General features: G+C 35.5%; 1 protein-coding gene across 2 annotated transcripts; it reads right to left on the bottom strand.

Moving 5' to 3' along the window:
- Window positions 1–557: 557 nt before the first annotated feature.
- Window positions 558–13,179, bottom strand: LOC18425837 (protein NRT1/ PTR FAMILY 5.10). Of its 2 annotated transcripts, none has more exons than XM_011631127.3 (4): window positions 13,046–13,179; window positions 12,742–12,959; window positions 11,416–12,017; window positions 558–1,692 (listed from the first exon to the last, which is right to left on the bottom strand). In XM_011631127.3, the coding sequence occupies exons 1-4, from the start codon at window positions 13,167–13,169 to the stop codon at window positions 843–845; spliced, it is 1,794 nt and encodes a 597-aa protein (XP_011629429.1). In that variant the 5' UTR covers window positions 13,170–13,179; the 3' UTR covers window positions 558–842. The 2 variants fall into 2 exon arrangements, with proteins under 2 accessions (XP_011629429.1, XP_088707815.1); XM_088851689.1 differs by lacking the exon at window positions 558–1,692 and adding an exon at window positions 10,017–10,379.
- Between the last annotated feature and the right edge of the window lie 643 nt (window positions 13,180–13,822).

Below are 13,822 nucleotides of genomic sequence, written 5' to 3'. Positions count from 1 at the left end.
GTGTGAGGTTCGACTCCTCAGACTGCCCTCTGGTTCTTGAGTGGTCTAAGGTTCCCATCCCTAGACCGCTCTTTCTTTTTATTTTTGGAGAAAAAAAGCAGTCTGAGGTCGCCATCCTTGAACTGCTCTATACCTTATTGTTTGAGAAAAAACAGTGGTATGAGGATAGGATCCTCGAGCCGCTCTCTATACTGAGCACAACCCAATTCCAAGGCGATCTGTGGTCCCCATCCTCGGACCACTATTTATTTCTTATTTTTTGAGATCAATAGAGGTACGACGTGGGGACCTCGGACCACTCAATATCGATTTGAGGATTCTAACCTCGAACCGCCTAGGCACTGCCTCTAAAGCTTGGGGCACTGGCATCCTCGAACAAAGGGACAATTTCAAAAAAACTAAAAAAATACGGGTTGACTGACCGCCTATAAATAGAGCATTTCGTAGTTCAAGTAAAGTTTTTTGGTCCGTACATAAATCACTCCTAATACTATCCTTATTTTCCCCACGCATAATAGCGGAACTCAATGAAGCAAACCTCATAAAAGAAGAAAATATTTAGAAATCATTCAACCCCATTTAGTATATGAATAGGGAAACAATAATACAAATATTTGCAAATCATTCAACCCCATGTTGTGTATAAATAGGGAAACAATAATAACCTTCACATAAATCATACTTGCAAACATTTACAAGAGACTGATGCCAACTTTGGTTGGCCCTTATGATTGTTGAAGTAGATCCCTCCCCTTCTTAGAGTTAAGAGTAGCAACCAGCAGATGACAAGCATGGTACTTGCAGTTGCAGTAGCAACTGCATGCTCCTTCTCTTTTACAGGTTCATATTGAAGGATTGACCCGCTTGTAGATATGGTGGTTCGCAAAGAAGACAAACAAACAAAGACTAAATGTGGTGAGGAGGGCGAGGAGCCAGTAGAAGTAGTCAAGGTGTGCCCTGTTGAGGTTGTCGGAGAACCAACTCTCCCCACCAGCAATGCTTGCCCTTTCAATAAGACTGATCAAAATGCTGCTCAATAAACTCCCGATCCCGATCACACTTAGGTAAAGGGCTGCCCCTAAACTTCGCAATGCATCAGGCATTTGGTCATAGAAGAACTCTTGCAACCCCACAATCGTGAATACCTCTGACACACCAAACAACATGTATTGAGGAATTAACCACAAGCAGCTCATGGGCACTACAGCACCCGGAACATCAATGAGCCCGAGCTCTCTGGCAATCTCTAGCCTCTTGGACTCGACAAGCGCGGCCACAACCATGGTAAGAATTGACAGGGAGATCCCTATCCCAATCCTTTGTAACATGGTAATGCCTTTTCCACTATCCTTGCTGCTAAGCTTGCGGGCTATAGGGACAATCACGAGGTCATAAATGGGGACAAATGAAACAGAAGAGATGCTTGTGAAGGTTTGCATTGCTGCAGGGGGTATCTCAAATCCCCTCGAACCAACGCGTCGGTCCATCATGGTGCCTTGCTTGGTGAAGAAGGTGAGGGGTTGGGCGAACACCACTGCATATAGAAGGCAGCAAGTCCAGATGGGAACTAGCCTCAGAAGAAGCTTCACCTCTTCCACTTGTGTCACTGTGCATACCCTCCATCTATTGGGCATGGACCAATCTTTCTCTTTGCCTAAAACAATATCGCGAATGGCTGCCTTGTCCAGCCACCTGCAGTGAGTTCAAACTTCATTTTGAGAAGGAATTGTTTTTTTTTGGGTGAATATGTGGGGATATCGCGTACTGCTCATTGTATTAAAGAATCAAAAGAGGTATTACATGAACCGCATGTATCCCATATATACAACAAATCCTTTTTTGAAGAAAGAATTGTTGTACGTATGGGATGGACACTTTGAAAACACAACTAAATATAAAATTTGTTTTTACAAAGGCTTGTTATGTATTTTTTCTTTTATTGACAACTCTTGTTTTGGGTATTTATGAAGAATTTCATGTCAGGGAAAAGTTTAAAATCTTGATACTTTCTAGGAAAACATTGTGGAGAGTACTAATTAGGAAACGTTTCTGAATTTATCTCATATATGTAAATACTAATATTGGAAAATCTCATAAAACTCTTGTGACAAATAAAAAACTCTGTTATATTGCACATATTTTCAAGAGTGCAAACAATCAGCTCTGTCATAGGCGGCGTCTTCATTAATTTATGGATAAAGGAAAGCTTTTCTCCAATACAAACCAAGTTGAATGGAATTAAAAAAAAGTATATGTAGTGACTATATTATTTATCAAAATATACACGTTTGGTTCGTGTCACATGAAAAAAAATCTCATGTAGTTAATCGTGGAAATACTTTCATACCAAATGGTCTTAGTGCATCTTTTCATACCAATGGGCAACTACTTGATGTAAAAATATTTCCACATTTAACCACACGTAAAAATATTCTTTAGAAAACATTTTCACGTGAACTAAATGTGCCAATTAGGAAACCATGAGTGTTTTCTAAAGGAACACTTAAATGTGTGAAATGAAAATATATATTGTCTATCAGGTTAATATGCAAGGTGTATATTATAATCAGTGTATTTGGAAAAGGTAGATACAATATCTTGTATTTTTTGGTAATTCTGTGTATAGTATGAGAAGTTGTGATTATTTATATATTTTCTCATATGTATTTGTCTATTTAAGACCAGTCTGTACATTCATATCAATTAATAGACACTTGAGTTTCTTCAGAAAAACCTGAGACTCTTCACATAGTATCAGAGCTAGGTTCATATTCGCCATGTTCATTCCTCGTCTCTGAAGCGTTATCGCCGATTTTCAAGACGAGTCTGTTACTCAATTATTCTTTGATCCTATCCCGTCCGATTGAACCAAGAAACTGTCATCTAAAATCAATCTGCATCTACGACTGCCTCTTTTTTTATTGTTTGAATCCATCATCTCTCAGTGATTTTTGGTAGTTTTTTTTTTTTTTTCTCTTGCTAGTATCCCATCCTGTTTTTTATTAGTTTTTCCGGCCATCTGTAATATCTCTATAGGTTGCGGGCGTTTTTTCTCTCTACAATATCTCGTGCGATAAAGTGGACACAAATGATTCCTTACACAGAGCTTGTGGCCTCTTCTTACGAAGAAGATTTCAATGTCATCCATGAGCTCATGAGGAGGCCAGTTCTCCGAACTTTTGCCAGTTTAAGTAATTGGGGTATTCTGGCTTACCCCATTGATGAAGAGTTCAAAATGGGGGTCGCTTGTATTGGGGCCTGTGTGATTCTTCACAATGTGCTGCTTATGAGGGTAGACTACACTTCCCTTCCGGATGATTACTTGCATGACTAGAGCTCGCAGTATTATAGGGATGCGAGCATTGAGAAGTGTTTTATTGAGAGGAAAGCGTCAGTTGTTCGCAGGTATCACCTACGTGTTGTGACGGACCACCTTTATAGATGAGGCAGACCATTTTCTTTCGTTAATCCAAAAAAAAAAGAAAATCTCAAAAGTTGTCCCAAAAAAAAAAACATTGTAGGTTTGTTTAGTTTGTCTGCATGCTATCTTTTCCTATTTGCATGATCAAGTTTGTTATCTGGTTACTCAATCATGTCTGTTTTGATCTGCGAGTTGCTGAACCTATCTTGGATCCACATCGAGTTCTGTTGGCTCTTCCAAGTGCCGTTATGTTCTCTCAGCTGTCTCGACTGCTTTGTCTAGAATTTTGTTCGATTGATCGATCCTACTCTGGTCCTCAGTTCCTGAGGCCATCTATTTCTGAAGTTTGTTAATCAGCCGTTGCTTTCAATGCTTGTTGATTAAGCAATTTGAGCATGACAACTACTACATCTACTGATCATGCTATACACCTGGATCCAATTGCTCATTTCCGCAATTAGTGTTCAAACTCCAGTTGCTCTCTCTCATAGCATCTTGAGTTTGGAGGGAAGTGCGAAAGGAAAATATATATTGTCTACCAGGTTAATAAGGTAGGTGAGTAATCATTGTATATGGAAAGGGTAGATATAATATCTTGTATTTTTTGGTAAGTCTAAGTAGAGTATAGGAAGCTGTGATTTATTTATATATTTTCCCATATGTATTTGTCTATTTAAGACAAGTCTATATATTCATATCAATTAATGGACATTGAGTTTCTTCAGAGAAACATGAGACTCTTCAGAAAATGGATCAGACTATGTACTTCCCTCCGTGGTCACTCATCAACCTCATTGCTACTCCATACCCATTCCTATTATTTTCCATGCATAGATCTAAAACAGACCGAATTAAGCTTCTCTTATCGAGTTCAAATCCAGATACTATGACCATTTGAACTAATAATGCCACTTCTTTGTCGAAATATCATTTGCCTGAGTGATCTAAGCTACTATGACCTCTTTAGAGAAAATGAGAGGTCAAAATGGATCAATGCATGTTCCTACGTCATCTTTACTTGTGAAATTATTTCATACTAAATCAAATATTTGCATAGAAAGTTGCAGACCTGAGTTATAGAACAGGACACACACACCAACTCTAGAGGACCCATAGTAGTCTCATAGTAGTAGCTCATTGATAGGGCCTTGATTTCCACTATTAATAGCCTATTAGTGATGCAAATTGCAGATCTACATGTTCTGTGAAGGACTTCACGGATCAATCCTATTAGTATAGAAGGCCAAATATAAAGCATATAAAACAAGTAATATAGGACTCGTATATATAGAATTACATTTCCAGCAGTGGGTAGGTTACTGGTGGGGTACAACTCGGATAATACTCGGTAATTATGGTTACTCAACCACAGTTTCCCGACTAAAACCTAAACATACCAATAGTTTCAAAGATCAAAAGATGATTTTTATAAAGGAAATGTTATCTAAACATTATATGGTATACCAATATTGTAAAGGAAAAAAATTATATACACGTAAAACTAGGTTCGTTACCACAAAAAAAAATTGTTTCTATGTCACATCATTTCGTAGTACAATTCCTTCTTCCCCGCACTTCCTCTATGGAAAAGATCAATCCACGACCCACCACCTGATTAATCACTCCTTGTTATTCAAAAGGAAACCTCTCATTTTTTTAAATTTTTTTTCTAGGGATCCACTTGCTCCTTTATAGTTTTTTCATAAATTTCATCCAAAACACAATAAATTGGGTTCTAGTTATATATGAAGAGATGATGGTAAAAGAAAAATTGGAAAGAAAAAATATAGAATGAATTGTGTCCATTGTCTAATTGATTGGATATAGATCTTTTAACTGTTGGTATAGGTTCAAATCCTATCTAACCACATCTAATTTCTTTCACAATGATTGAATCGATGAATAAGAATCAAAAAAATATAAAAAAGAGAGAAATAGAATGACTTTTTGAACAAATGCTTCTACTTACATTTTTCCGTTTTGTTTGCATAAAAATCGATAGAATATTTGAAAAATATCTTTTGTAATAAATGCTTCTACTTACTTTGTTCCCGTTTCGTTTGCATAAAAATCGATAGAATATTTGAAAAATATCTTTTGTAATAAATGCTTCTACTTACTTTGTTCCCTTTCGTTCGCATAAAAATCGATAGAATATTTGGAAAATATCTTTTGTAATAAGGACTTACTATATCTTTTTTTATCATTAACGACATGCATGGCTGATCCATTGATCCGGCCTGATTTTTAAGGTTGCCGATCTGAGTCACGGATTGGTTTTTTTTGTTTAACCTTGCAACAAATGATTTAGTCCTCATAGAGATAAACCAATGAAAAAACGTTGGAGACTAGTAAATATTATTCACATAAGAAAGAGGGAAACCCTACTTTACGTTTTCTTGTATGGATACAAGGGAGTCATAAATAAGTATGAAAAGAATACAATAAAACAATTTATCTTTAGTACAAGGTAGTCACAATTAATCAGAACCATTGAATGTGAAATTATATGGCTGAATTTATTCTATTGATCAAGCTCAAACTTCAAAAGAAAATTTCTTGAGCTTTATGACACACCTAAGCTACTAAATTTCACATCAGATGGTTATAAGTAATGGTAACCATCTTGTATCAAAGGTAAATAGTCTCATTGTATACAATCTCTTAAAATTAATAGCCATTGTTGTGGAAATAATGATAATTATAATTCTAAAAAAAATCTCCATGCAGTAATTCATTGGCCGTTATTTCTTGTATAATGACGTTTATTATGGCTTAGGGCTTGTTATATAGGATTTCTAATTTCAATAAGAAATCAATACCAGAAAAAGAAATTACATCTGCTACTTTTAAAATAACAGAAATTATGGCAGCTATTTTAAAATAAAAACCCTTTTACAAAAGGAAATAGTTTATATAGAGCCGAGGCTCTACACAATCAAATTAGAGTGCACCTCAAAATTCACTAGAAGTGCTTGTTTTGATGCCCAAACATCAAACATCTTCAAATTTATCCTTTCGACATCAAGATGCATGGACATAAAAAAGAAATGAATTTCAAATTTTGGAAATAGTACATCTTGTAAAGCATTTTAGACCATCAATTTTTAAATTTTCATTGATCTGCCCCATCTATACTATTTTTTAAGCTTAAAATTTTATAATTAGAGATGAAATTATATTTTAAGGCTGTCACAAAGATTTTAGTATTAAAACCATATTTCTCGATACTATTTGAAGGAGCGTTTTACTTTGATTGTTCCGAGCCTCGGCTCTATACAAACTGCACCCTTACAAAAATTATTTGTAAAACATGGCTGCCGACTTTATAACGTCCATTACCCTTATAAAAGGGGCAGACCTCGAGGACATTTTCTGAATGGCAATCTATGGGTTCTTCCTCATCTGTTACATTTCTCAGTTTTCCATTACAAGGAATTTTTTTTTTGTTGTTGTTAATAAAGGGTTTGTTTTGGTATTCAATGCAACTGTCTCTGCTTTTTGAGGATGCAATTTCTTAATATTTGGTTGAATTTTGCAGAGAAATATAATACATCATGCATTTAGAACAAAATTCTAATAGATGCCTTAACTTTTTAGTAAGACTGTTCACAAAACCGGTCAAGTCGACCCGGACCCGTCCATTGGGTTTGGCCAGTTTTGGTGGTCAAACTCGCGATTTATAAAAAAAAATTAAAAAAAATAAAAATTCATAAAAATAAGAAATTAATTTGTAATCTGTTTCTTTTATGTTGTTCAACATTTTGGCGAAGATTGGAAAGTGCTTTGGCCATGAATACTTATTTTTACATTTTATTTTATTTTTAATTATTCTTAAAACACCATAGGTAATAAATAGATTTTTCAAAATCTATTTTTCACTACTTTTTTAACCTCATTTAAAAGAATTTTATTTAATTTTATTTTAAATATAATTATCATATTTTAGGATATTTTTCTTGCACTTTTTTTATTTTTTAACAAAGCCCCAGGATCTGCCTAACCCAGGCTGGGTTCCTTTCCCGGGGTCATGGTTTCCTACATTGTTAGTAACCTTTTAAATCATATCTTCCACCTAATTAAGTTTGACTCAGATCATTACTAGTGACGATCAAACCAATCCAGGCCCTTTTCATAGTTTCTTTCATGTTCATTCACTTTTGCAATTTATTTTATGAGCGCATATGTTATCTCCTTGTAAGAGCATGCAGTTTAATTACTCTCTCAGATAAAATTACTATTTATTTATTTTTTTAATATTGAATTTTGAGATCTGCAGTATAATCACTGAATCTCTATTTCCAAATAGAAAGATCTGATTTTCAGTTTTTATCATTATTTTTTGGACCTGGTTTCCATCGACCAAGTCCGCATATGTAGAAATGCGGGCCTCTTAATAACCTATTTTTGAAAGTAAAATAAAAAAGAAGGTAGAGAAAGTAAAATAAAATTGAAAACAACAAAAAGTTAAAATAAGCGTTACAAAAGAAAAACAAGGGATTTTAAAAACAATTGATTTACCGTTTGAGATGACACTTTAAAAAATTCAAAAAATAAAAATATAAAAATAAAGACTATAGCCATAATACACCGACCAGTCTTTGTAAATAATATCAAAATCATATAAAAAAATTTTATATTTCTATACTTTTATTTTTTATATTTTTTTATTTTTTTTATATGCCACAAACTCAGATTGGATTGGAGCTACTGGAACCCATAGGGCGAGTTTGATTGACTCACCCGAATTTGAGTGGACTTGGGCCAACCCCAAAACATTGTTTCTCAAAAATGGACAGCCACTTGAATATCATAATCATCATTATCATTATTATCATTATTATTCAAATTTTATTCTAATTAATTGAGATTAACTACATAAATTTTAATCCTACTCTTTTTTTTTAATATGAAACTTAAAAAGTATTATTTTCTTCAATATCGTCTTAATCCTTTGCACCTGTCTGTCTTAGTATTTTTTAGGTCAACCTTAACCACCTGACGCTGGATAACAGATAAGCTCGAAACTGTTAAATCAAGATTAAGACAGCTCCTTATTTTCTTTACTTCTTTGCTTGTACGCATTCTTTGGCTTGTTTGTTGAGGTTTAAGGTGGAAGGACACGGCCTCCATCCATTCACCTAAAAAGAAGAAAGGACACGGCATTTCCACTTGCTTATGCCTCATTCGAGGACCCACATGTTCATTATTTTGTTTTAACGTTAAGTAATTATTTATATAATCCCACTACCCAACCAATCGGATAGAAACAATCATAATTCTTAATCAGTATCGAAAATTTGTCCCGCTTGATGGATCTCTCAAGGCATCGAGTAATTCGGATCGGCTGAATGGCTCAGTTCTCTCCTTTTTATTTTTATTTTTTTTTTTTTTGTTATTTTCAATGTACGTGTTTTCAACATTAAAATTATTATTTAATAATTCTCATTAATGAGAATCAGTCTAATCCTCGTTCCATATCACCAGTCGTACCAGATTTATGAAAAGTCAATTCGCTACCAATGCGGTGTCTAAGATGTAAGTAGTTAAGCTGGTTCTTGCTTTTGAATCGACACTTTTATGTACTAAGTTTTTAACTGGTTTTGAAATCCCCGGTCTAAGGTACATATGTCTTTAATTTCAACTTCAATCCCATGAGCCAAATGATAATAAGTTAGTATTTTAAGGCGCCCCCATCCAATTTGAGAATAGGCTAGGACCGTACAGGTTCTAGTATGGTACCGACATTGATCTCAAGGCAACCCTATATATATATATATATAATATGATTTTACGAGATCTTCTCACATTCATGTGTGTAAGACTTTAAAAGATCATCATTAAATTTGATACAGATCTCTAGAAAAATTATTACATAGGTGTGAAACTTGACTTTTCTGGAGATCTGTGTCAAATTTAATGGTGAATTTGAGGTTCTACGCACATGGGTATGAGATTTGACTTTTTTAGAGATTTGTGTTAAATTTAATAGTGCTCATTTGAAATTCTACATACATGAGTGTAGGAAAGTATCAAAAGGTCATTTCCCTCTATATATATATATATATATATATATATATATATATTATGATTATTGACTTCAGACCCTTTGTATATGTTACCTTTTGTATATGTTATGCCTCTCTTTACTCTAGTTTAAGATGAGAATCAAAACATCATCAACCAAGTCTTATCCCAATGAACTCATTAATATTTATGAGTTCTCCCAATTATGAGTAAGTAGATATTCAACGTACCTGAAATGGCCTTTTTCATGAAGGAAAAAGTCTATATAAAGTTGTAGCTCTTATACTATTGAAATAAGGTACACCTAAAAAATCCTATAGAGGAGAGTGTTCAGGCTTTGGAGAACCATCCAAGTGATCATCTTTACATCAAGATGAATGGATATAGAGAAAAATAATAATTTTAAGCTAAAAAGTAGTGCATCTTGTAACGAATTATCTGGATAGTCCAAAATTTTCAAGTGTTTTTTAATTTGTTCAATCTTTATAATTTTTAAAATTTTAAATTTATAACTGAAAATAAAAAGATATTTTTGAACCATCATAAAGTTTTCGACACATAAATAACATTGCTACGTAAATTTCACAGGCGCGCCTTATTTGTATAATGTAAAGAGACAACCGTATATAAACCTCACCCTCATCTAAACAAAACATTTCAACTTGTTGTAGACATAAAAATAATGGAATTTCTTTAAAGTTAAAGAGGATGGTCCGATGCCATGTTGGATAGCGTGAACTGTCACCAGCCATGGTCCCACATCTCCTTTCGAGATGTGTGTACCCGTGTCTCACTCAAATGGCAGGTCACATATCAAATCCTTCTACATTCATTCACCAAGAGACAGCCGTATAAAGTCGGGTTCCTCTTTGGATCCAATGTCTTGCACTATTGTTTAGGCCCACCGACGGTGACACATTTTTTTTTGTTACTGTAAATATTGGAATGCAACCACTTTAATTTAGCAAATTAGTTTTTGAGGAAATTTTTAAAATAATATATAGCCTTAATAAATAATCATCACAGATTCAATTTTTGTTTTTTGTGATTGCTACAAAATTCAAGTATCCAATAAATCCTCCTAAATAGCCGAGATAAGAAAGAATAAGTTTACAATATGATGTCGTAACATAAAGCACTTAAGCATAAACTTTATATACTTCTCTTTATCCAATTATCCATTTTAAATGGTGGGCTAAGCTTGCTTCAATCACAATATCATGTCTCTACATTGTTTTATTTTTAATTAATTTTATTTATAAATTATTTTGATACTGTTTTTTTAATACATTGTTTTATTTTTAATTAATTTTATTTATAAATTATTTTGATACTGTTTTTTTAATAAATTATTTTTACAGCAAATTTTAAACGTCCAATCCTCTATTAAACTCGTACTAACGAAAAATATAAAAAAGCTATTTTCAATAGAATAAAATGACCAAAATATTTTGAAAAGTTTCAAAAGGCATTTTTATCATTATATTTTATCAAAAAATTATTTTTAATATTTTTTATAAGTGCCTCCAATGAAAAGATTCTACGTACCAAATTTCATACTCATACTATTTGAATAAAAAAAACTCAAAATAAAAAGCTTTGAGATTATTGGACCCAAACTGGAGCATGCCCTCCAAATAAAATAAAAAAATAAATGACTCGCTAGGCCGAACTGACCAGTCATGATCCAAACCCCATTCTTGTGGTTGGAGAGTAGGCATGGTCGCCTAGCTTTCGCCCGGGCCACGGGAAACATTTCTTTACATTTTAGGTCCCGACTACCGGGCCAATTGCACCTGTTGGTGGCGAACGACCCAAACAAAAAGAATCGACAGGGACCGTATCCGACTCCTGACCACTAATGTAATGAGTCCCTGCTGCAGGCAATACGTGCTAATAATAGCGAAAGGAGGCGGGCGCAGAATGAACAACTAAGCGACAGGTCAAGGGCAAGGGAAAGAACGTACCTGAACTGCTTAGTGTGTGGCAGTGTTCTATTGGTCCTTAACTCATAAACTTCTGAACTCCAAAGAAGCAACTTCTCTTCGTCCTCCTCATCTTCCTCCCATTTCACCGATTGCGGCCATGGCACGTTTCTTTTGCGTGCGGCCGCCACAATAACTTGAACTATCTTTATGAAGGGGCTTCCCCCAGGCACGCTCAATCTGTAACTCGTCCGTCCCCATAGGAACGCCCCAAGCCCCATGGCCATGGCCACAGCAGGGATTCCAAACCCTAATCCCCATCCCATGTTGTCTTGCACGTACATCACCACTGATACGGCCAACAGAGAGCCGCCGCATATGCCCATGTACCACCAGTTGAAGAAGGACGCCTTACCACGCCTCTCCGTGGGGTCGTCCTCGTTGAATTGGTCGGCTCCGAAGGACTGGACACAGGGCTTGTGGCCTCCCTGGCCAAGGGCGATGAGGTAGAGAGAGAAGAAGAAGAAGGCGACTTGGAATGTTGATGATCCATGGCATTTTGCGAGAGCTCTGGGTTCAGTTTTGTAGCAGCCGTTGGGCTGGAGGGACGGGACGGCCGCAGATAGAGTCAAAAGAATCAAGCCCTGCAAGAGTCCCTCGCACTTGTCAATCGAATCCTCTCGCTAGAATTTGGGCTTGGGCTTGAATGATGAAGGTGCTGACAATTGAAATTCTCTCTTCCAAGATTTGAAGCAAGAGTGATTCAACTGACCACAAATAATTACGTAAAATACGAAATAATTTGACAGCATTAATTTATTTTTATTTTTTTTAGTTTTTCTGTTAACAGAGCAATGCCCCAAGCTTTAAAAGCAATGGCAATAGGATGTTAGAATCCTCAGACATCTATTGGGGCCTCAATTCCTGTACGGTCCGAGGTCACCATGGACGGTTCGTCCTTCTTTATTTTTGAGAAAAGAGGGGTACCTATTCTCGGACTGCATTGTATTTCTTAATTTTTTTAAAAAACAGGGGGTCCGAGAATTCTAACGATTAGAAACTAGCCCTAAAGCTTAGGGCATTGCCTAAGCTTAGGGCATTGCCTTACTGACCAATATACTAAAAGAAAACAATTAAAATACGGTCTAAGGTAATTTTAGAAAAAATAAAAAAATGTGAATGATCTTCTTTATAATTTTCATCTATAACCCCATCATTTCATATTTTAAGTAATTATTTTGGGTATGCATAATTTATTATTAAAAAAAAAAAAAAAAAACTCTCCGTGAGAACTGAAAAACAAAGAAAAAGAGTGTACGAATCAATATTTGCAAGCAACTAAAACAAAAAGCTAGAGAGAGAACTGACAAGGAGATAGATAAGAGACGAGATGATGATGGTCCGGTATCGCCCCAAATACGAATCTGCAACGAAAGCACCAAGCAAAGGAAGGAGAGAAGCCACCCCCGACCAAATATTAACATTCTTTGCCGCTGTGGCAGTGTTCTGGTTCAAGTAATCTGTCAGATACGTTATGAGATTCGATGAAGCCCCATAGTAGGCCAGCCTCTCTGCAACCTCTACCCCTACACCCACATATTCATATTAATAAGAAGCAGAAAAAGAGAGATCAATACAAAAAAGAATTGTAGTGAGAGGCGGAGTAGGTTACCGATGATGAATAGGGATGATCTCCACCCTCCGGTGCCAGATCTGACGGCGGGACGTCCATGTACGTCAGTTATCCCTGGTACGCGATCCCCGAACAAGAGACGAGAGCTTGCAGATGCGGCCATTTAATTGCGTAAAGCCAAGTGCTTTTTCACCTCCTTAAATACCGGAGCAGCGAGAGAAAAGTACCACCCTAGACGATTGCTATGCCCCCAAGGGAGCATACTATACGGCTTGGAGGGAGATTTTTCGTATCCTTGGGACGTTTTTTAATATGAAATCTTGGGAACCACATAATAATAACCGGATAATTATTTTTAAAATAAAAATTGGATATTGAGTTCTGTCCTACTTAATTCTCAACCCAAAAAAATTGGATCGTCTCTATCTAATCCGGAGACATTTTGTTTTTTTTCAAGCCCATGGAGAATGAAATCCAGAAGTATTTCTTATTTAATTTAGTCTACGGGATAAAAAAGTTACATTTGAAAATTTTGGAGTCAAAGAAGTTCTCCTAGATCAGATTTTGCCACAGCGAATAATGGAAAGCATGCTCCAAAGGGAGCATAAATTCTCTTTGTTGGTAGTTATTTATTGAAGACACAGAATCGTATACAGCAAGACAAATCGTAGTGGTGGAATCTTTAAATAAACTTTTATGAGGCCCATGTGATTGACTTCAATTATTCATCGAATCCAAACCTGTGCCTTGCATACCATTAAAGGGAGGAGAGCATAGTGCTCTCTTTTGATATAGGGAAAATTTCATATAGAATTT

This window comes from Amborella trichopoda, chromosome 11, assembly GCF_054954075.1.
Source record: "Amborella trichopoda isolate Santa Cruz 75 chromosome 11, AtrichopodaSantaCruz75HAP2 v2.0, whole genome shotgun sequence".
Lineage (NCBI taxonomy): Eukaryota > Viridiplantae > Streptophyta > Magnoliopsida > Amborellales > Amborellaceae > Amborella > Amborella trichopoda.
Note: the sequence above shows the minus strand (reverse complement) of the source record. Positions and strands in the feature narration are given on the sequence as shown.

Coding starts and splice junctions, on each gene's coding strand:
- LOC18425837 (XM_011631127.3), bottom strand. CDS start 13,169: ATGGCCGCATCTGCAAGCTCTCGTCTCTTGTTCGGGGATCGCGTACCA. Junction 12,960..13,045: donor ATCATCCCTATTCATCATCG/GTAACCTACTCC, acceptor ATGTGGGTGTAG/GGGTAGAGGTTGCAGAGAGG. Junction 1,693..11,415: donor CCACACACTAAGCAGTTCAG/GTACGTTCTTTC, acceptor AACTCACTGCAG/GTGGCTGGACAAGGCAGCCA.